We start from the raw sequence: 24,370 nt of genomic DNA, 5'->3' as shown, positions 1-24,370 counted from the left end.
AATGACTTCAAGTTAGTTAGGCCTTATTCACACGAATGTAAAATACGCCCGTGTGACGGTCACTAAAACAACGACCGTCACAGGGATGCATGTGTTTCAACGGGGCCGTTCCCACGGCCGTTATTTCAACGGACCATGTGAAGGGTCAGTTGAAAAATAGAACATGTCCTATTTTCTTCCGTTTTCACGGATCCCTCAATAGACAAGTCTAAAAAACGGCCGCGTTTCACGTGCAAATTTGCATTCGTTCGTGTGAGTCGATAAATTATACGTACCCCCAACACAACTTTTTCCACCAAAACTACGGTGAAGGAAAAATGAAAAAAATAAAAAAATGGAACTCAGAATGCGGTGATAAAAAAAATATAAATAATAATTACCCAAAAAAATGAAATACATAGCAGTAACTGTGCCATTGGTCAGTCAGTACACAGGAGCAGGGACAATAAATGTATAATCTATGAGGTATTCATATTGAATCAGTCCCTAGTGTGACAAGGACTGTAAGTAGCAGAACTTCTCCCACCCGGAACCTGAGTTCTCTAGCCTTGTTCCCGCCCGAGTCGCGCTCGATGCACTCCAACCATATGCAGCTGCGTGTCGCCGCGAATTCCTTCCCCTTTTCCATTCTTGTGCACGTTGTTGGCGGAAGCCGGTTTTTTGGGGCTCGTTTGGGACACCCCCGTCTGACAGCTGACCGTTTGTCATCACCATGACCAAGGAGGAGAACAAGGGGTAAGATGGCGGCAGCACTAACGATTAACCCTTCACTTGTGGACTGGCAGAGCAAGTGTTAAGAGTCACGTGTGTGTTTGGTTTTCCAGTTGTTTTATTTTTACTTTGGAACTACGAGTGCCAAGAGGGTCCGTCAGCCAGAGGGCATGCTGGGGCTTGTAGTGCAAGCAGATTACATTAGCTGGCAGTACAAGTGGGACTGTGTTCCTGGTTGTCACAGGCCGCCATGACCTGTCAGTAGCCGCCGGGTGTGGATGATGCAATTCACTGCAAGTCTCTCCTGCTCTCACACCCAGTCATTCCACTAGGAAACAACAGTAGTGACTGACAACCCCTCCATGGCAGGATATGTACAGCGCGTCAGGAATTGTGTCTCCAAAGTAACTGGCAGCAGTGTGAAGAAGCCTCCCTAACAGCGCGCCAGCCACAGAGAGCCCGCGTAACAGCGCGCCAGCCAAAGAGAGCCCGCGTAACAGAGCGCCAGCCAAAGAGAGCCCGCGTAACGGCGCGCCAGCCGCAGAGAGCCCGCGTAACGGCGCGCCAGCCGCAGAGAGCCCGCGTAACGGCGCGCCAGCCGCAGAGAGCCCGCGTAACGGCGCGCCAGCCGCAGAGAGCCCGCGTAACGGCGCGCCAGCCGCAGAGAGCCCGCGTAACGGCGCGCCAGCCGCAGAGAGCCCGCGTAACGGCGCGCCAGCCGCAGAGAGCCCGCGTAACGGCTCGCCAGCCGCAGAGAGCCCGCGTAACGGCTCGCCAGCCGCAGAGAGCCCGCGTAACGGCGCGCCAGCCACAGAGAGCCCGCGTAACGGCGCGCCAGCCACAGAGAGCCTGCGTAAGGGCGCGCCAGCCACAGAGAGTGTGCCAACCACATAGAACTCAAGTAGCAGTGCGCCAGTCGCGGCATCCCCCTATGACCCAGCTGCAATACGTCAGACAACCACGCGTGTGCGCTGTTTTGAGCGGTTCTCAAATTGCTTGTTAATGACCGCTCGGTGTTGCAGGAGACAGTGAACAGGCGGTTAACAAGTAATTTGACAACTGCGTTGAACAGTGTGCGGCAGGGTTTTTGGGCGCATCACAGCCGGGTCAATGCCTTAGTGGCACATGGTGATAATCCAGCACCTCTCAGGTACCATTCATTATGGATTAAAGGAATCTTTCTATACAATCTCTTTATAGAAACAGATGACACAATCTTATTACACAGCGGAGATGTCACAAGCAGAGCGGGCGCAGTCACTGTGTGCGTGGCAGATCCTCGCACTGGATTGACAGGCACATGTGCGGCTTCACTCACCCCTGGCATAGAGTCATAGTGGGCAGTGCGGCTTCTCAGCAGATTCTGCAGCTCATTAGTCATTATATGACTGACAGGCATCTACGGGTGACATTCCAGGGTCTCTGCATTACCCCTCCCCCACACCTCACCCCCGCTGGGTTTGGTCTTTATTAAAAGATGAAAACAGCAGTGACGGCTTTGTGGACGAGACCCCGAGAAGTGATTCCTGTCAGACAGGTGCTGGTTATAATTACATGTACCGCCTGCCACAGTAAATGAGCGCACTATCCCCTTAAATGAAGACCTATGCAGTCACCAGGAAATACAGAGATTCAGCCAATTCTTCACTATCGGTTTCTGGGAAAGCTGGGTGACAACTAATATGGCTGCTATAACCGCTCCCACACAAGATGCTGCCCGGCTTTTCTGGACGCTCTTTGGATATATTCACACGTGCAGTTTTTCAAGCCACAACCAGGACTGAAGGGAGGGAAATTTTATAGGAAATATTCTACTTCCTTTTTTTTTTTTTTAAATCCTCTTCCGGTTGTGGCTTCAAAAATTGCACCAAAGTTTTCCAACTTTTTTTATATATTCTATTTCGGATGGAAAAAACGCAGCAGAATACAGTCACAGCAAAGTGGGTGAGATTTAACATATCTCATCCACATGCGGAGTAAAAAATTTCGGGCAGAAATCGACCTGTGTTGCGTATTTTTCGGACCGCAGCCTGTCATTTCCTGCTGTGCAGTTCTGGACGGAAAAAAACCGCAGCCCGTAGTCATGGTCCGTGATTACGGGCATGGCAATCCGCATTTGCCGGCCGTGCTCCCATTATAAAGTATCGAAGCACGGTCCGTAAAATAAAAAAAGGACGTCTTATTTTTTACGGAAGATTTCTACGGCCCGGTCACCTTCCTGTAAATATACGGGATGGTGTCCGTCGGCCGTAGAAATGAATGGGTCCGTAATTACGGCCGAAATCTACAGTTGTGTGCACAGGGCCTAAGGCTGCATTTAGATGAGACATTAGGGCCGCGCGATAAAAAAATCACTGCCAAAAACGTACACGGTTTTATCACGTATTGCCGCCGTTTTCACCTGTGCTGTTTTTGCAGGTGAAACACATTTATTTTCCATGTTTCACCTGTAAAAACCGCATCGGAAGCAGCGCCAATGTAAAACATTGTGCATTTCTAGCGTTTTTTTTAAATACGTTTTTGGCAGGGCAGTAAAAAAACGCATGATCTAAATGCGACCCGTGCACCTGTGTTAGTTTGACATGATCTGGCCAATTTCCAATGAACAATGAATGTTTCCTTTCACTGACAGCAAGCAGAGACCTTGAGGTGAGGAATTTGAACACACAAGTTCTATTTACCAGCATAGACCTGGATATATACATGATTGTGATCAGGTCTCCGGCTGTTTCCCTCACGTGTGACGCAGGTGTCAGACTCGTGTGCGGGGGGGTTATCACAGATGGAGACGCTGTGGTTTGTGCGCCGCCGGAGCAGACACGAGACCCTCTTCTTCCTCCCCCTCTGCAGAGTCTTTTGTTGCTCCCCTGCCATCGTCGTCACATCTCACACCTGTATGGTCTGTACACAGGGGGCTTCAGATCGGCATGACGTGCTCCTTCGGGGTAATCGGCTCCATCACCCGACTGCAGGCGAGGACGAGCCCCCTTCATGTCTGCTGTGGTTTCTCCAGTCGTCCTCCTACGTCTTCGTTATATCTGAGAAAGCTGGGTTATAACAGTACGGCTTCCATCGCAGCTCCCACAAGGGTTGTCACTCAGCTTTCCCAGACTTCTGATCGGTAAATCAGCCTCATAAAACACTCTTGTCCGCCAACTTTCTCAAAATCCGCAACATGTGAATGCACCTCTCCCAATATTCGTGTAAACGGTTATCTGAGGGGAGTTGTAGTCTCACATTATCTAGAGGTTCAGGGAGTCTCCAGGAATAACTACTAAATTCTTCCAATGTTTTTTTGCTGGTGTTTTTTTCCATTAAACGTGACCTCCAGCATCATGTAAATAAACAATTTTCAAGACTCCTGCTTGCCATCTTTGAATAGAAGGCACCTTGTTTACAATCCGAGGCTGAAAACTTGTACTGACCACGTCTAGCTTACACAGCTGATGATCCTGTTACAATTTATCAGTGTAGGTAACAAATATATGCACACGACTGTTTCCGCTTTGCGGACCACAAAACGTAGATCATAGTGACTCCCGTGTGCTATCCGTTTTTCTGCAGACCCATACACTAGCATGGGTAAGACGGAACCCCGAACACAGACAAGAATAGGACGTGTTCTATAATTTGCGGAACGGACACACAGATCCGTAACATAAAACGGATGTGTTTACGGCCCCCTCGTACAGTATGCTATCCCCCTACAAAAACGGATAAGACACTGAAGAAAACAGCTGTGTGCATGAGCCCTAAGCCTGGAGTCTAAGGCCTCATGTACACGACCCGTAAATACGACCCGTATTGCATCCGTATACATGGATCCATACAAAAAGAGGGAGGTTGCATATGATGTCATCAACATGTTGCCTAGCAATGCCCCCGTAAATACGGACAGTATATGGATGCACATCAGTAGCCGTCCGTATTTACGGAAGCGCCCATAGGCTTCTATGGGAGAGTCCTTGCCGTAATTAGGCGCCATGCACACGACCGTATTTTTCATCAGTAATTACGGACCCATTCATTTCTATTGGCCACGGACACCTTCAGTATTTATACAGATGGGTGTCCGTGCTGAAAAAACGATAGAACCCGTCCTATTCTTGTCCGTAATTACGTCACGGACTCCCCATAGAAGCCTATGGGAGCTTCCGTAAATACGGACGGCTACTGATGTGCATCCATAAACCGTCCGTATTTACGGAAGCGTTGCTAGGCAACATGTTGATGACATCATTTGAAACCTCCCTCTTTTTGTAAGGATCCGTATTTATGGTCAGTGTTTCGGGATAGATGAAAATACTGTAGTGTACATGGGGCCTAAGACAGGAGAAAGAGTACATTCAGACGGTGTGGTCAAATCGTGGATTAACGCAAAATGCAGCGGTTTCACAAAAATGAAATTTGAGAAATGACCGTAATATACCGTTGCGTCTGAATATTCCCAAATAGAGTATTGCCTACACTGATACATTGTAACAAACCCGCAGCTATATGAGCTAGATCAAGTCATGTTTGCAGCATCCGAATCCAAACAATTGTTGTTTTAATTTACTAAAAGCAAGCAGAGATCTTGATAATGTTGTCAAATTTAAACGCAGAGTATGTAAGAATGTTGCGGAACTTTGCATTATTTTATGATGAAAAAAGATTTATTTTTTTTCTGTCGACCCGAAAGAAAATTTGGCATCAGCCATTATTATATTACAAGTGTCGGGTTGTCAGACTTTCTGGATTATAGGATGTCGAATTTCACAGTATATCCCTATCGGTTATTATTCTCCAGCCATTCTGACTACAGGAGGGAAATGGAGTTGTCAGAGGGTAGACGGTTAATCTTCTGTGTCCGACGTGACCCGGAGCCGCCTGCTATGATGCCACAGAGGGCACTGAGAAGCCGTGATGTCTGCGGGGGGGGGGGGGGGGGGGGCAGTTCATCCTTTGTCCGCTGATGTGACATTCACCCCGTCGTCTACATTCCTCTCCGTTTAGATTTTGGATGTGGGGTTATTATTCAGATGAAGCGCGGTCTGACCCTCCGATAGGGTGACTGAAGCACAAAACCGGTTTATGGGCTAAATTGAATCATCTCGGTGTCCGTCACTTGTGTCATTACATTATTGTCCTAAACCTCATCTATAAAACTGTAAAAAAAAATTCTATTCAGCCTCCGGGAAAGCAGAGTGACAACCAATATATCAGCCCATTCCCGTAACTCATCCCCCCCAGGCTGAAGGGCAAACATACATCCTCCGCTCCGATACCACGGCTTAGATTTGCCCTTCAGGCTACATTAGCCTCTATATGGGTTGACACTCAGCTTTCCTGGTGTCCTGAATAGCAAATCTGCCAAGTTATGTAGTGATATGATGTGGGGGAAGAGGTTGTACAATTCAAGGGTCTAGGAAAGCTGGATGACAACCCCTGTGAGCTGTAACGGCCTAAAAGTGTTACCACCCAGCTTTCCTGGAGTCCTGAATGGCAGCTCTTCCTAGCTGTGTAGTGATATGGGAGCACAGGAGATGACTGTGCGATTCAGGAGTCTAGAATAGGTGGGTGACTCTCCCTGTCTGAGCTATATGGAGCCATATTGGTTGGCACCCAACTTTCCCAAAAAAAGATAGAAGCGGGATTGGTTTTGACTGGTGTGTTTTTGCTTTGTGGGGATTTGCTCTTTGTATACGTTGCCTTCTTGTGGTTTCCAGTTTAGTCCTGCCCCTGTGTGTACTGGTGCTGGTTGTTTGCTGTGCCCTGTGTGCCAGCTGCTGGTTGGTTTCCTCTCTGCCCGGCGTCGGGTTTAGTTCTAGATCTTTCATGTGTAACTTTATGAAGTCACCGGGTGGATTTCTTCTGTATCGCTCCATCTGTGTTGTGTTTTTTTATGATGTTCTTTTGCGTTCCCGGATGTGGCGAGGTTCAGCTCTGTGTACGTACGTGTCAGCTGCAATATCACACCAGAAAATATTTAAAAAAATAATTTTGTGTTTTTTTAAATTTCTTTGTTGTTTTGTTCACATACGATAGAGGAGTCGAGCATGCAAATACAATGTTCCCAGTAATGCAGCGACCAACATCAATAGGGCTTTACAGGTGCGGGATTATCAAATGTCCCGGATTATCCAACCGTTACAGAAAAGTGTATAAAGCTCGTAGGCTGTGTTCACACTTCGCAGAAAAGCACGGCAGAAACCGCAATTTGACCACCATGTGAGAACACAAGGGTTGAGAGGTCTGAATAGTGACTGTACCAATGAATTGCTTATAATTGCAACTCCCTAATATTTAAAGGGCTCGTCCAGTCGTCTGTATGTAAAGCTCAGGGTCTGTTCACATCAGCATCGGGTTCCTGTTCATCGGTTACATTCAAACTTTCCGACAGAGGAACCGACAAACGGAAAGCCAAACGGAAACCGTAGCTTTCGTTTGCATTACCATTCATTTCAGTGGTAAAGCTTCCGTTGGTTTCCGTGTGTTTCTGTTCCGTAAAGTTTCAGTTCTTTTAACCGAATCAATAACGCAGCTGACTACGCTATTATTTCCGTTAAAAAAAACTTAACAGGCGGAAAACTAATTGCAACGAAAACAGATCCTATAGTTTCCGTTTGGCTTTCTGTTCATTGGTTCCTCCGACGGAAACGCTCAGGTGAACCGGCCCCGGATCATTAAATGAGAGTCTCGTGAGGTGCAAAGATTTGTTCTTTTGTCTAAATTAATTTCCACTAAAAAAACGGCGCAACTTTAAGGGCTTGTCCACACGTAACGGAATTCCTGCCGAAATTTTCTGCAGAAATTCCGCTACAGAAAAACTGCACCGTTTCCTGCGTTTTTTTTACTGCAGAAAATGGTGCGTATTTTGCGGCGTTTTTTTGAATGTTGGGGGATGGTGACGTCTCCTGAAAATTCAGTCCACTTTCCACAGCAGGAATTGACAAGCTGTGGTACGAAAAATACGCACCGCGGGTGAATCTCTGCGCGGAAATTTTACGCAGCGTGTGGATGAGATTTGTTAAATCTCACCCACTTTGCCGCTACTGTATTCTGCGTATTTTCCGTCCACGATTCCAGACGGAAAATATGCGGCAATTCCGTTCTGTGTGGACAAGCCCTTAATCTGCTCCTTTGTGTTTCAATTTCTCAGCATTTTCAAGATTTCTGTTTGTTGTCAGTGAATGAGAACATTCTTGTCTGCTCCCAGAGACTGGAAAACCCATACAGACCTAACACTCCTCACAGCTGACGGTTTGCTACAATTGCATCCAGTCTAGACAATCCTCTATGAGGTTTCGTTCACATCTGTGCTGTGGCTCCGTTCCGTCTGAGCTTTCTGTCGGAACGGACATAGGTTTCCGTTTCCATCACCATTGATTTCAAAGGCTGACGGATCCGGTGCCAATGTTTTCTGTTTGTCTCCGTTGTGCGAGGGTTCCATCGTTTTGACTGAATAAATAGCGCAGTCGACTACAGTATTGATTACGTCAAAACGACGGAACCCTTGCTCAACGGAGTCAAACGGAAACCATTGGCACCGGATCCGTCCTCAATGAAATCAATGGTAACGGAAACCTATGGTTTCCGTTTGTGCCTGTCAGGGCTCCGTTCCGACAGAAAGCTTAGACGGAACGGAGCCCTAGCGCAGATGTGAATGAAGCCTGAGCTAAACAGCGCGGACTCCCAGATTGATACATTGTAACAAGCTTTCCGGATAGGAGGAAGATTTATGCTGCTGATGTGTTCAGTTCACACAGGATTTTCTAGACTTGAGACCATTGTAACAAACCCTCAGCTGTAAGGCCTAATGCACACGACCATAGTGATTTTGAAAAAACTTCCGTAGTTTATCCGTGTGACATTCGTATTCTTGGATCCGCAAAAAAAAGGAAGGCTGGAATTGGTCTCGACCCCCTGTGTAGGTCACATGACCCGCAAATACGGTCAGTAAAATGACATGTCCTGAGTTTTTGCGTCCTGGAATCGTGGCCTTTAAACGGATCTGTGAACATCACGATCGTGTGGATGGGTCATATAAATGATTGGGTCTGTGTGCAATCCGCAAAATTACAGCTAGCCCATGGAATGAAAACTACGGTTGTGTGCACTAGGCCTTAGGCTGGATTCACACTGCATTTTTGTTGCGGTTTTAACTTGCAGTTTTTTTTTGTTTTGGTTGATGACCTCCCATTGAGAGACATTGGAATAAATAAAATAAAAAATATATGGTAAAAACTCAGTGTGAATCCAGCCTATGAAGTACTAGGGTATGTTCACACGGGCTATTTTCAGCCGTTTTTCGGGCTGTAAACGTCCCGAAAAACAGCTGAAAAATTGCTTAAAAAAACTTCTGAAAATCAGCAGCTGTTTTCCCTTGAAACCAGCTCCGTATTTTCAGACGTTTGTTAGTGAGCGTGTGAACATACCTTTAGGTCTGTATAAGTTTTCAGCCTTTGAATGTAAAAATAATGTTCCAATTCACTGACGGCAAGCAGAGATCTTAATGTTGAGGAGTTGAAACACAAAGTATATTTGAAAGTTGCCAAACTTCATTATTCCATAATTAAGCTTCATTTACATTAGACTGGACAGCCCCTTGAACCCAATGCACCCCCAAATTGGGGGGTACACTTCAAGTTTGGCCAATAATTGATGCCATTAAAGTGTCCCGTTTCCCACACTCTTGACTGTAGTGTTTTTTAGCAGCGCAAGATCCAATCTGTCAATTATCTTGCACATATAATGGCAGAGAGCGGGGTTCATTTGTGCGGCCACCCTTAGCTGCCGGCTGCCATGGGGACCTGGCATTACGAGCGGCGTTGTGAGTAAATAATTGAGCTCATTTGCATACGTGTAAAGAGGTCCCATTGTGATTATGAAGTGCAGCGAGCGGGGACCTCCCATATCGTAGACAGATGGGTTTAGCGGCCGCAGCTCATCTTCTCTTCACAGGGGCTTATTTCATTGTCCAGGGCCCGGCATATGCAGAGCTCACCCTTTCACTACAAGTAATCATCTTAGCTTAGGGGTCACTTACTTTTCTGGAGGGTTGTGGGGGGTCATTTACATGTGCGGTCATCAGTTGATAATGAAAGTGTCTGTCGTTCGTCTCCATCTGCGCTACTCCCACTGCAATCAGACCCTCACCTCAAATAAAGGGGTTATTAGATAGCGGATCAGACAATCTACACGCCACGTCATCAGGTAGAAGGAAACGTATGTGGCCACGAGGGTCTGGGATTCTGCACCTGTCTGCAGCTTTCAAACTTCATTCCCCTATAAAATAAATCCTTGTAAGAAGTCCTTGAGTCGTTCTCTTTTAAAGAAATTGTCCAGTTTAGAAAAACTATTTTCTTATGTCCTATTAGGGAATTCTGAGTTAATATCGGGGGGTCCTCTGTTCAGGGTCCTCATCTCTTGTCCAGAGTGGAGAGCGATTACAAAGAGCGTCTCTCGCTCTGGAGGACCTGTCCTGTTCTGCATTGCACAGATAATCCATTGATATGGATGGACACTGTGTAATGCTTCATTTCTCCTGTGGTGGCGCTGCAGGGAAATTGAACACTTACTGCCAGGATTCCCTGACAGATTACAGCCGATCACTGGGGGTCCCAGCAGGGCGAATCGGATTATTGTCAAAGGACACTTCTAACAAGTAGGGATTCTCCAGAGCGGAAAGAAAAAAAAAATCATTCAACTGTTTCTAGGTGACAACCAATATTGTGGCTATTAAAAATGTTATGGTGGTCACCCAGCTTTTATGGGATCTTTAACAGCAAATCTGGTGTCTGGGAAAGCTGGGTGAGCTGTGAAGGCCAAATGTATCCGATTCTAGAATGTCTGAATAGAATTTGAATGAATCAATGACTTCTATTTACTGGTGACCTGCTATAAATGCACCACTGGAACCTCCACCTATGGCAAGTATGGGAGCCCCCGTTCCACGCGTGGGGTTCGACTGTTTCCGTAACTCCCATAGACTTGAATGGAGACATCGCTGTGGACATTCGCGGACACCTCCCCATTCATTCTCTGCCTTGATCCGCCTGCCTTACATGCTGTTCTTCCGGCAGGTGGGAGTCCCGGAGGTGGGGCAGATAATTATAGTATATCCTGTGCATATGTGATATATGTCTGCGGTGGGAAAATGCCTTAACAGGGTTGTCCAGTAGTAGAAAAAACATGTCTGCTTTCTTAAAACCCAGCACCACACCAGCCGATGGGTTGTATCTGGTATTGCGGCTTGGCTCCATTCAAGCGCATAGGCGGAGCAGCAATACCGCGCGAACCGTGGACAAGTGTGGCGCTGTGTTTGGAAGAAAGTCAACATGTTTTTCTACTACGGGACATCCCCTTTAAATATTTCGGCCCGTCTAAAGCAGTGATGTGTATTAATATGGCGGGGTACATCATCAGGGGTGAAGAGTCTTCACTTAAAGGGACATGTGTTGCTTTGTTATTAACCCCGTCAGTAGGAGCGGCCTCACCTTATATTTAGCCAAGAAGAGCCTGGAGGCGCTTTCATTTCTCAAACCTGAACACGAGGGGAGGAATGAAATGTCAGCGACGTATTTTAAGGTCCGATAACTGAAGTCTCTGCTGTTAGTCTCACGGTTTACACTCCATTATGGGGGTTTGGATATCCCGGGTCAGAGGTTAGAAAAATAATGAGTCCTTCTTCACGTGACATCAAAGAGTTAACCAGTCGACTGTCCTACAAAAAATACAATGGAGCTTCTCTGCCCAGCGCTGACATTATATGACGCTTGTTAAGTCTTGTTCTGAGGCTAGAAAATCCCCGGAGCAGTCCGCCAATGTGCCTGAAAAGTGTGTACGGAATTGCCGCTGGCACCTAACGTTTTGGAATGTCCCCTATTGATATCTGGCTCCTGGTTTGGTTTTATCTCCTCCCATGATCTCCAGCCTGTGGTTCTCCAGCTGTTGTAGAACTACAACTCCAAGTATATCCTGACTGCTACTGTCTTTCAGAGCATGCTGGTAGTTGTAGTTTTGCAAGATCTAGAGAGCCACTGGTCTACAGTATAAGACGTCATTCAGACGGCCTTGTTTGGTCGGTGAGATGCGGACTGTATGTCAGCTGTATTTCCCGGTCCGAACACAGTTCAGGGAGCCGGGTGCCTAGCATTAGTCATGTATGACGTTAGGTGTCCCTTCCTCCCCGCGGGAATACTGTCCCCTACTAAAACATGGATTACACTAAGGGACCGTATTCCCGCGGGGAGGCAGGGACTCCTAGCATCCTGAACACGGCCGTCTGAATAAAGCCTCATGTAGAATCTTGGCTGATGGTCTGTCACTGTATACACTCATGATCCACGCCGAGCACGTTTATGGACTGAGAACAAAGACTCTTTTACCATTCAATGGTGCCCAACACACTTTTGCCATTACAATTTTATAGTTGTCCTCAACCCACCACAAAGATGGCAAAGAGATACTTGTCCACAGATCCAGCAGACTTTGGTGGGATCTGCAGACAATAAGCCGGCTATACACATAAGATAAAGGCCGGGCTCCCACGTAGCTGAAACGCTGCAGAATTTCTGCAACGGAATTATGTGTGGAAATTCCGCAACATTTACAGTAGCAGCGAAAGTGAATGAGATCCAGAAAATCTCATGCCCACGCTGCGGACAAAAAACACAACAAAAACGTTCACACATGTACGTGCAGGACGGGTTTTAAATCCACAGCATGTCGATTTATGTTGCGTTTTTGTTTCTTTTCTGTTGCGGGTTGAATTCAATGGAGATGTAAAACCCGCAACAAATAGCCGAGTGATTCCGTCGCACAAATCGCAACTCAAAAAAACCTTATACTTACCACCCAGGCATTGTCATAGCGACACTATCTTCCTTTCTTCTTCCAGGCCGGCCTCCTGGGATGACAAGCCGCATCGGTTACATGGGCTGCAGCGTCATCCCAGGAGGCCAGACAGCACGACAACGGAGGGTTGCGTCACTATGACCAGGCGAAGTATGAACGCCATGTGGTGAGGTTTTTCGGACGGAACGTGCTGCAGATTCTAGGTCGGATGCGTAGTTTTACATCTTGTATCCGACCCGTGGGAACCAGGCCGAAAGTCGGACGAATTTATTTTTAACTTTGTTTCAATGTCAATGGTAGGCTATGAACATTAGCTTGGGGATCCCACTAAATTTGGTTGGTTCTGCCAACAAGTACCCCATGTCTGTGCCCATATTAAAGCTGGCCATTCACATTGGATAAAAGTCGTCCAAACTCGCTAATTCCGGCTTGATCGGCCAACAAACTAATCTGTATTGGGCCGCTCCTGCCAGCAGAGTTTGGGGGAAAGAAGGATCGGACATGTTGGATTTTAGCATACCCGATCCTTTGTTCCCTCGGAAGATAAACCCTTGCCATCGGGTGTCCTGGCAGCAGTTCCCCCGCTCCACAATGAAATCTACGTGCTCTCTCGGCATGTGTGCGGCTACAGGTGGAGACAGTGATTCTGCTTCACGTTTTCATTCACACGCATGGCCACAAGACCTCTGTTCTCCTAAAAGTGGGTGTCCGAGCGGTGGGACCCCACCAATCCGACATTTATGGTATATCCTATGTATACGTCTTATGTCTATGGTGGGAATTCCCCTTTAACAAGTCCTATCCTTTCTTTTTCCTTGTCTTTTCGGAGTTGCAAGAACTGAAAATTGGTAAATTATTTATTAAAATTCACGAGCGGTTTACGGTGTGTAATCCGTATGAACGACAGACGTGTTATTTTGGACGTCACCGTTGAACATGTTAAAAGACCTAATTGACTGGAGCTGAAAAGCCGTCCCAGATTGTAATGTTAATGGGATGTAAATGCGCTGCAGAACGGAGGGGCTCCGGGACGTGGCCCCCCAGCTTTTCTTACACAACTCATCAGTCATTCTGCTCTGCCATTGTGCAGCCGGTTACATTTAGCCTCATGCGGCTCACGAGACCCTTACTCATAAATTGAATTTATCTTCTGGTAGCGCAGATTAATAAGCCTGTCACTGGAAACCATTCATATCTGCACTGGTCACATTCACCCGGGTCCTACGATTCATCATCTTTTCAGAATTCTGACAGAAAACATTGTATTTCCGTGTTAATTGATATTATGGAAACAGCGAGCGCTTTCCTGGGGGGCTTCCGTCACAATGTAACATGTCTAGCATCGGTAAAGGGGCACTAATCTTATGTATGTACATTTTGCTGTGCTTATGAATTCATTCTATTGTTCCCTGTTATCAGCCATTCCAGACAAGGAAAAAGTTGACTGTATTGTTCTGAGACGACCAAAACCCCCCGTATCACGGCTTCCTCTCCTATCCAGGAACATTTCCATATGTGGGAATGATATTAGCAGCTTATTCTATAAGCCATGTTGTAGACCCCTCTCTTCACAGAATGGATAAGTATCGGCTATCCACAGGAAAAGTTATGATTGTCTGATCCCTGGGACCCCGCTCCTCCTCACTGCACCCCCTGCAGCGAGGAGGACATTGGTCAAGCATGCGCCTGCCGTTCCGTTCAATGTCTATGGGACTGACGGGATTCCAGACGCCCATTCTCGCGATCGTTGGGGATCCCAGCGATCAGACAATTATCACTTATGCGATGGACAGGTGATAATTGTCATTTCTGAGAATACTCCCATTAAATATATTTCTAATATACGTTGTATTTTAATTCCTCACCATTTCTCTGTTTGCTGTCAGTGAATGAAAGCATTCTTGTTTACATCAAGAGACTGAAAGCTGGAACAAACCTCATAGTTTTCACAGCTGAGTGTTTGTTCCAATGCGGAGTAGCAGCTAATATTGGGGGCAGAGCCTGAGGGGGCTTATTAAAGGGGTTATCCACAATTAGAAAAACATTTGCTATGGGGTCTTATGAATTCTACTTATATCGCTGCTCCATTGTATAGGTCTAGGAAATACTCTGTGAGCTAAATACATCAACAACACAAATCTCTCTGTTGTACTGATAGTTCGTTACAAAGTATCAGTGCAGCTAAAATGTGTCAGCCTGGAGAGCAGAATATATAGCTCACCGGAGGGTCTTACTGGATACAATTGTAGCAAACTCTCAGTATGACGGTCTGTTAACCACCTCATTGGAAGGTCCAGTCAAGCGTTCTGGTATTTTTGATGGCAAGAATAATGGAATTCTGCCTCCAAAAATACTGAAACCTCATCCGGACCCCATTAAAGTCAAAAGGGGTCAGTTTTGACTCATCACACAAGTGACGAGAACCATAACACAAGTGTGAACAAAGCCTTAGGCTTGTACAGGTTTTCAGCCTCTGGGTGTAAACAAGAATGTTCTCAATCACTGACAGCAAACAGAGATCTTGAAAACTGAGGAACTGAAATACAAAGATTATTAGCGAGGTGCACAACATTTCATTATATGCTCGCAATGATCAAGCTTTATTTATATAGGACCTGACAACCCCCATTTAGGAAGAGTAATTGGCAGACAAAGAAGACCTTGAACAAAGCAAAACCCTCTTGCATATATTTTCTATCTCTGCTTGCTTGGTGGAGCGTTGCCTATTTCATGATATTGGATTGGTAGGTGATTATGCGTGGTCTTAAATTCCCACATGCATAGACCTAATCATAGAGCGGTTGACACTTTAGCTGCGACCGTCTCATACCCGGCTTCAGACGCCCGGCTCGCGCTCTCTAAGGGATTTCTTCGATCAAAAGTCAAGTGCAGATGGGGATTTTCCTCACTGTACAGATGGCGCGTTGGTGACAGCCGAATATAAAACTTGAATCAATTAAGCAATTTCTCCTCCTATAGAACGTCAAGGAATCTAAGGTAATCCCATATGAAGCACTAAGGCCTTGAAGTCTGGTGGTAAACCGGGGCCGCTGAGTGACGGGGAGATTCATTTCGAGTTCCGTGCATTCTTCGTAGTCAATCCTCATCACTTTACCCACAGCTGAGCCCCGGCTTTCCATATGTGTTTTCTGCTTGTAGTCTTAATCTCATAATTAAGAGCCGGCCTCTCCGCGGTCAATGACAGGCAGCAGCCATTGTTTTGGTGATATCCTGAAGGTCAAAGAGTCCGGTAAATATTCTTTCAGTATAAAAGAGCTCCATGTGAAACCCTCGGAGACGTAGAAATGTCCTACCCTGTATTCCATACATCGTCCATTACGATGTTACTCCACCCAAGGTCATTTTTCTACATTCATTCTTTAAAGAATCGAACGCTATGCTTTGTGCTTTACGTTCGCAGATCTCGACTTTGCCATAAACTCTAATTGAACTCCAAAATTCAGACAATTGAGTGAGGAAAATTTTGATCGCTTGATTTGTGATCTCAAAAATAGTCCATGTAGCTTAGATTTAAAGGGGTATTCCGGGACTTTAATATCGATGACCTAGGATAGGTCACCTATATCAGATCGGTGGGGGTCCGACTCCCAGCACCCCCACCGATCAGCTGATTGAAGGGGCCGAATCGCTCTGGCAAGCGCTGCAGTGTCTTTATGATTTACCAGGTACAGCTCCAATCTCACACTCAGTAGAAAGCTGATTTTAGGGTATGGACACAAACGGCGTAAACACTGCGGACTTCATTGCGGAAAATCCACAGCGTAGTACGGTATCGGCAGTGTGGATGAGATTTGAACAAATCTCATCCACACTGCGAAAAATCAGCCGAGAAACCGTTCATAAATTGACCCGCGGTGCTTTATTTAAATCTTTATGCTGCGGAATCGCTGCTCTTCTGTTGCGGGTTTTCCCCTTTTTGAATTCAATGGGGATGCTTGGAAACGCGGATGCCTGACGAAGACCTCAGCTCGAGGTTGAAACGCGTTGCAGCAGTTCCTCTCTCATCTCTTTTATTGTCTTAATACGAGTTATCCAATAAATTGTTTCAACATTTACCTAATGGGTCCGTGGTCATCATCGCGTCAGTTACACAGAAGCGCCCGATACAAGGAGCAATTTTTTATCCAGATAAGCAAATTCAATGGGGACGTAAATCTGCAACAAATAGACAAATGTTGCGATTTTTAAAGCGAAAAAGCTGCGATTCCGCCGCAAAAAAAACAACGCAAAAGAGGAAAATGTTCATACTTACCCACGGCTGTGGTCACAGCAACACAATCCTCTGTTCTGAGTTTCATCCCAGGAACCCATTGCAATGAGAACGGTGTAAGTATGAACTTTTTGTTTTTTCGTGCGGAGTGTCCTGGGGCTTCCAGGACTTTTGCGCAGCGTATCCGCCTTGTGTGCACTTTCTGGCACCTTTAAACCTACTGGTCCACTTTGCAACTACACAGGTTGAACATATTCTGTATCTGCCCCTGTGCTAAACCACTAATGCATCATTGCAAAGGTGGAGTGGCACATTCTGCTGGAAATTATTGGGCACGTGTATCCTTTATCTGTAAACTTCCATGTACTTATAAACACAATATGGGGGGGAAAAAACTGTTTTCTCATTGACCTGCTACTGTAGGAAATGCCTGTGTTATGTTAGATTTGTAATTAAAACCTCTTTCAGAAGTCTAGATCTGGATTCTGAAGTGTTTATAGAGATTTCCTTGATGACTAATGTGTTTTGCCTCTTGTTCAGTGTTCGTAGAAAACCAAAATGGTCTGTGGCTTTCTCTGATTCAGACAGTGGTGCCCAATGCCAGGCAGGTGCATGCACGAGTCAGCCTTTTAATGTGTTTGCTACGCAGTGACACCTGTTACTGTTATTGTACAGTTTTCCTGGCTGCTGGGATTGTAGCTCGCCGTCTGTTCTCAGGATCACATCCTCCCTGTTACATATTGGGTGTCTATACTTAGTGTTCCTGTGCGCACCATTCTGGATTGTGCTCTTCCACCACTGTCTTTAATGAGCTCCGAAGTTTGTTTAGACAAATACTGCATATATACAACTGAAAGTCTATAAATTATCCATTGTAAGTGAAAGGAAATAATTGTATGCCACAATGCTAAATAAAATTATATTCTAAGAATAGACTGTGAATCAATGGCAGCTTTTTCTATAAAATGCTATAGGGAATATTCTGTTAAGAGGGTTTTACACTGGGCAATTATCGGGCAGACGATCGCTCATAGAACGCTTGTTTGCGATAATTGTCCTGCGTAAACAGGGCAGCGATCAGCAGATGAACAAGCAAACGGTCGTTTATCTGCTGATCGTATCGTTTTAGAAAAGAGAAATATTATCGTTGACGGCATCACATCTTGGTGTGTAAACAGAGAGACGCGCTGCCGAACGTACGCGCTGCCGACATGATAATAACGTATAGGGATGAGCGATCGGGGTAACGACCACTCATCGCGATACAGAGCTCTGTGTTATTGGAGCAGACGAGCACCGATCAATGAGCTGTCTCGTTGATCGGCGCTCGATGCATCGGCCAAAATCAGGCGGTGTAATAGGGCCTTTAGTCTGTTGCAGAGGTGTAGATGTGAATTCTAAATAATTAAAATTTCCTTAATGACTAATGTGGAGTCTTGTTTTGCACCTAGAAGTCCAAAATGGTCCACGACTATCTATGTCTTACAGAAAGGTGCCCAGCGTCAAGCAGCTGCATGCACGAGTCAGACCTAATGTGTTTGCTGCCCAGTGACGCCTGTTAGGTTATTGTGTTTTGCTTCTAGCTGCTGTGATTTCCGTAAATAGCTGGTATGTCGTTTCTTGAAAAAAAAAATGACACATAACAAAGTCAGCAGGAAGCATTCCGTCAGTGAAAAACGCTAAACGAGGCGTGCCCTGTATCGGTGGCGTTACAGTTTGATATTTTCTATTGTTTTACTTTTTTTGTATGTTTAATATGACATAAAATCTGAATCCATTTTTTAGTTTTTAATTTTTCTGTTTTGCTTTGAACTAAGGCTGTGTTCACATCTGCTTTGCTGATCCGATGAAAAATGCAAAAAAATAAAGTAGTGCAACATGCTGTGCTATTTCTTCCGGTCATGCGACGGACACCCGACAGAACACATTAAAGTTAATGGGTTCCGTTGGGCGCGGTTACTGTCAGTCATGCAATAGCTCTGGTGCTTCAGTTTTTTTCGTTCTTCTGTTCCCATGACGGAACAGGGGAATGGAAAACCATAGCGCAGTTGTGAACAAAGCCTAACCGTGGTTTATCTATCTAATTAAGGGCTTATTCAGACGAACGTGGCATTTTTGCGCACGCAAAACACGCAGCGTTTTGCCTGCGCAAAAGCCACTTGACAGCTCCGTGTGGCAGCATCATATGATGCACGACTGCGTGCTTTTCGCGCAGCCGCCATCATTATGACACGCCATTCGGATGTTTGTAAACAGAAAAGCACGTGGTGCTTTTCTGTTTTCATTCATCCTTTTCACAGCTGTTGCGCGAATCACGCAGTTCGCATGGAAGTGCTTCCTTGCGGCCTGCGTGGTTTTCACGCACCCATTGACTTCAATGGGTGCGTGATGCGCGAAAAACGCCGAGATGTTGAACATGTCGCGCTTTTTACGCAGCGGACAAACGCTGCTCAAAAAGCACGGACTGTCTGTACTGCCCCATACACTTCTATTGGTCCATGCGAGCCGCGTGAAAACCACGCGGCCTGCACGGACGCAATTCACGTTCGTGTGAATCTGCCCTAATACATAAGAGACAAGAGAGTTTGATCAGCACATCTCAGCAAAATGAAGCAAAACGTGTACACAGGTGCAAGAACGCCTCTGACTGCAAAATAATACAGTACACAAGAAAATGGCGACAATGCACTGCGAACACCAACGCCACCTAAACACTATAGATAATTAAATTAGCATTACTGCTAAATCTACTTACAATAGTGAGGTTCTCCGTGCACATTTTGATCAAATTGTGTGAGCCCATCTGCCTCGACAAGGCGCCCTCTATAAGGTGGGTCCCTATGATGCTCATACACCCAGAACTGGAACTAAGCCTACCAATATCTTGGGATGGTAGGAACCAGCATTAAGCTAATTAAAATCACCCAGGGCAGAATGGGAGGAGTGCAAGCGTAGGGACCCACCTTATAGAGGATGCCTTGTCGTGGCAGGTGGGCTCACACAATTTTATCAAAATGTATGCTAAGAACCTCACTATTGTAAGTAGATTCAGCATATTTATTTATCTCTTGTGTTTAGGTGGCATAAAGGGCCTTTTACACCTTCCGATATTTGGCCGCTGCAGCGAGCGCCAATCAACGAGACATCGTTGATCGGCGCTTGTTTGCTTCTGTCACACAGAGCTATAGATGAGAACAAGCGGTCGTTACTCCGATCGCTTGTCCCCATACGTTATTATCATGTCGGCAGCGCGTCTCCCTGTTTACACACCAAGATGTGCTGCCGATAATGAGAATATTTCACTTTTTTAAACGATACGACCAGCAGATGATCGAGAGTTTGCCATTTTCTTGTATACTGTATCTAATCTAGTTTATCTATCTCATATATATCTATTGACCTATTTCCTAACTTTCTCCAAATTCTATCTATCTATCTCTCTCATATCTATCTATCTATCTCATATCTATCTATCTATCTATCTATCTATCTCTCTCATATCTATCTATCTATCTATCTCTCTCATATCTATCTATCTATCTATCTATCTATCTCTCTCATATCTATCTATCTATCTATCTCATATCTATCTATCTATCTATCTATCTATCTATCTATCTATCTATCTATCTATCTATCTATCTATCTATCTATCTATCTATCTCATATCTGTCTGTCTGTCTGTCTGTCTGTCTGTCTGTCTGTCTGTCTGTCTATCTCCTATCTATCTATCTATCTATCTATCTTGGCACTGAGTTGCTTATAACTTAGCTTTACCTTATTTGCAAATACAATACTTGATCTCGGTAAGGTAACTGAGAACTACACGTGGGTGACTGTGCTAGGTGTCCTTTTATTCTATACCCTGTTGTACAGATTGCCAGTCACGGGCATCATGTAGGTGCGGGCGCCCTCATCACTGACACATTGAACACGAGTATCACGAGGGAGGAATCAACCAACAATACAGTTCCCCAGTGAATTACCCACAAAGAATAGGTGTCAAGTAGCACAATCTGCTTCTCAAATTCTGATTTCCCTCCTGTCAGTCTAGACGGCTTCACCTCAGCCCGACGGAGAGGTTATTAGCGAGCGAGAAATCCTTCTGGGCTAATGTACTTTACTGCAGCGCTGCTCACCTGCTACACGTACTCTCATGTAACCTGACCATAGACTGTTTCTCTGGATATTCCTCAAATATATAATAGGTAAGGGGTCCCACCTCTGGCAGAAAGGGCTTAGCGGTTTCCATAATGCCATAGCCTTGAATGGGGAGCCGCACACATGTGGGAGCACTCTTCCATTAGATTTCAGTCTGGCTGTGGCCGCCGCCTACCTCGTCTGGTGTAATTGGCATTAAGGGACCCCCATTTTCTCAGTAGGTCGGGGGCCAAGGGTTGGGAGTTTCACCTATCAGATGTTCACGTCATATTCTGTGGGTGGAGAAATATGGTAAAACCATTTTTAACCAGTATATTTTTGAGAGGAAACTAAGACCCCCAAAAGCCCTAATCGTCCATAGATCTGGAGTATAATACAGGATGTAACTCGGGATCAGTACAAGATATGTAATGTATGTACACAGTGACTCCACCAGCAGAATAGTGAGTGCAGCTCTGGAGTATAATACAGGATGTAACTCAGGATCAGTACAGGATAAGTAATGTAATGTATGTACACAGTGACTCCACCAGCAGAATAGTGAGTGCAGCTCTGGAGTATAATACAGGATGTAACTCAGGATCAGTACAGGATATGTAATATAATGTATGTACACAGTGACTCCACCAGCAGAATAGTGAGTGCAGCTCTGTAGTATAATACAGGATGTAACTCGGGATCAGTACAGGATATGTAATGTAATGTATGTACACAGTGACTCCACCAGCAGAATAGTGAGTGCAGCTCTGGAGTATAATACAGGATGTAACTGAGGATCAGTACAGGATAAGTAATGTAATGTATGTACACAGTGACTCCACCAGCAGAATAGTGAGTGCAGCTCTGGAGTATAATACAGGATAAGTAATGTAATGTATGTATACAGTGACTCCACCAGCAGAATAGTGAGTGCAGCTCTGGAGTATAATATAGGATGTAACTCAGGATCAGTAAAGGATATGTAATGTAATGTATGTACACAGTGACTCCACCAGCAGAATAGTGAGTGCAGCTCTGTAGTATAATACAGGATGTAACTCGGGATCAGTACAGGATATGTAATGTAATGTATGTACACAGTGACTCCACCAGCAGAATAGTGAGTGCAGCTCTGGAGTATAATACAGGATGTAACTCAGGATCAGTACAAGATAAGTAATGTAATGTATGTAGACAGTGACTCCACCAGCAGAATAGTGAGTGCAGCTCTGGAGTATAATACAGGATGTAACTCAGGATCAGTACAGGATAAGTAATGTAATGTATGTACACAGTCCAGTGACTCCACCAGCAGAATAGTGAGTGCAACTCTGGAGTATAATACAGGATGTAACTCTGGATCAGTTCAAGATAAGTAATGTAATGTATATACACAGTGACTCCACCAGCAGAATAGTGAGTGCAGCTCTGGAGTATAATACAGGATGTAACTCAGGATCAGTACAAGATAAGTAATGTATGTAGACACTGACTCCACCAGCAGAATAGTGAGTGCAGCTCTGGAGTATAATACAGGATGTAACTCAGGATCAGTACAGGATAAGTAATGTAATGTATGTACACAGTCCAGTGACTCCACCAGCAGAATAGTGAGTGCAACTCTGGAGTATAATACAGGATGTAACTCTGGATCAGTTCAAGATAAGTAATGTAATGTATATACACAGTGACTCCACCATCAGAATAGTGAGTGCAGCTCTGGAGTATAATACAGGATGTAACTCAGGATCAGTACAGGATAAGTAATGTAATGTATGTACACAGACTCCACCAGCAGAATAGTGAGTGCAGCTCTGGAGTATAATACAGGATATAACTCCGGATCAGTACAGGATAAGTAATGTAATGTATGTACACAGAGACTCCACCAGCAGAATAGTGAGTGCAGCTCTGGAGTATAATACAGGATGTAACTCAGGATCAGTACAGGATAAGTAATGTAATGTATGTACACAGAGACTCCACCAGCAGAATAGTGAGTGCAGCTCTGGAGTATAATACAGGATGTAACTCAGGATCAGTAATGTAATGTATGTACACAGAGACTCCACCAGCAGAATAGTGAGTGCAGCTCTGGAGTATAATACAGGATGTAACTCCGGATCAGTACAGGATAAGTAATGTAATGTATGTACACAGAGACTCCACCAGCAGAATAGTGAGTGCAGCTCTGGAGTATAATACAGGATATAACTCAGGATCAGTACAGGATAAGTAATGTAATGTATGTACACAGTGACTCCACCAGCAGAATAGTGAGTGCAACTCTGGAGTATAATACAGGATGTAACTCATGATCAGTACAGGATAAGTAATGTAATGTATGTACACAGAGACTCCACCAGCAGAATAGTGAGTGCAGCTCTGGAGTATAATACAGGATATAACTCAGGATCAGTACAGGATAAGTAATGTAATGTATGTACACAGAGACTCCACCAGCAGAATAGTGAGTGCAGCTCTGGAGTATAATACAGGATATAACTCAGGATCAGTACAGGATAAGTAATGTAATGTATGTACACAGTGACTCCACCAGCAGAATAGTGAGTGCAGCTCTGGAGTATAATACAGGATGTAACTCAGGATCAGTACAGGATAAGTAATGTAATGTATATACACAGTGACTCCACCAGCAGAATAGTCAGTGCAGCTCTGGAGTATAATACAGGATGTAACTCTGGATCATTTCAAGATAAGTGTTGTAATGTAAGTTACTCAACTGTTTATGTAAGTCATTAATGTAGCAGGATTTTACAAGTTAAGACAGATAATATTGGTGGCGTGTTTGCACCATTAAAAAAAATACATAGTTTAGGCCTAAAAGTGTAATTACTATGTTGTTAACAGGTGTATTTTAGTTTCTTATAAATGCATACCCATAAATCATGGACAATGCCAAATTAGGGTCATGGAGTCATACGGGTTCACATAATCCACCGCCATTGTCAGCATCCTAATTGGAAGAGGATACCTCTTCATTTTATGTTTGAAATGCTTGTTAAAAGAAACATCCCATGCTTATTATTTCCAAGCACTCGCTTCCCTAGAAATTTCCTGTTTTTATTTTCTGGAAGAGAGAAAAAAAAGTTTGCATGAATGGAGAGAAACCGAACAAATCATTCCATACCAGACAAAAGAAATAAGTGCCCCCCCCCCCCCCAGCTCCGCTGCTATGAATGGGACCGAGTTTCCCACTGACTGAAAAACTTCCTCCGGGAAGTGGAATAAATAGCAAATAGAAGCGGCAAGGTCGCCTTTTATATCATACGCTGCACGCCGGCATCACGCTCTATTCTCGCTTTATGTTTTGTAGTGCGGCCGAGGACCAGGCGCAGTCTAAGAAAGGCCTGAAGAAACAACAGAAGGAAGCGGAGAAGGCAGCAAAGAAAGCTGAGAAACAAGCCAAGTTGGTCAGTGCTGGGTGCC

At 45.0% G+C, this 24,370-nt stretch overlaps 1 protein-coding gene across 1 annotated transcript in view; it reads left to right on the top strand.

The window, feature by feature from the left end:
- The first annotated feature begins 589 nt into the window (after positions 1-589).
- DARS1 (aspartyl-tRNA synthetase 1) overlaps positions 590-24,370 on the top strand; it is an 80,679-nt gene continuing 56,898 nt past the window's right edge. Inside the window, exons 1-2 of the mRNA XM_075829231.1 lie at positions 590-735; positions 24,258-24,354. Coding sequence (XP_075685346.1) covers positions 713-735; positions 24,258-24,354 — 120 coding nt within the window. The 5' untranslated portion in view covers positions 590-712. The remainder of the gene's footprint in view (positions 736-24,257; positions 24,355-24,370) is intronic.

The sequence above is a fragment of the Rhinoderma darwinii genome, chromosome 6 (assembly GCF_050947455.1).
Source record: "Rhinoderma darwinii isolate aRhiDar2 chromosome 6, aRhiDar2.hap1, whole genome shotgun sequence".
In the NCBI taxonomy this organism is placed as follows: domain Eukaryota; kingdom Metazoa; phylum Chordata; class Amphibia; order Anura; family Rhinodermatidae; genus Rhinoderma; species Rhinoderma darwinii.
The sequence above is the reverse complement of the archived record's forward strand: the minus strand, read 5'-3'. Positions and strand labels throughout refer to the sequence as shown.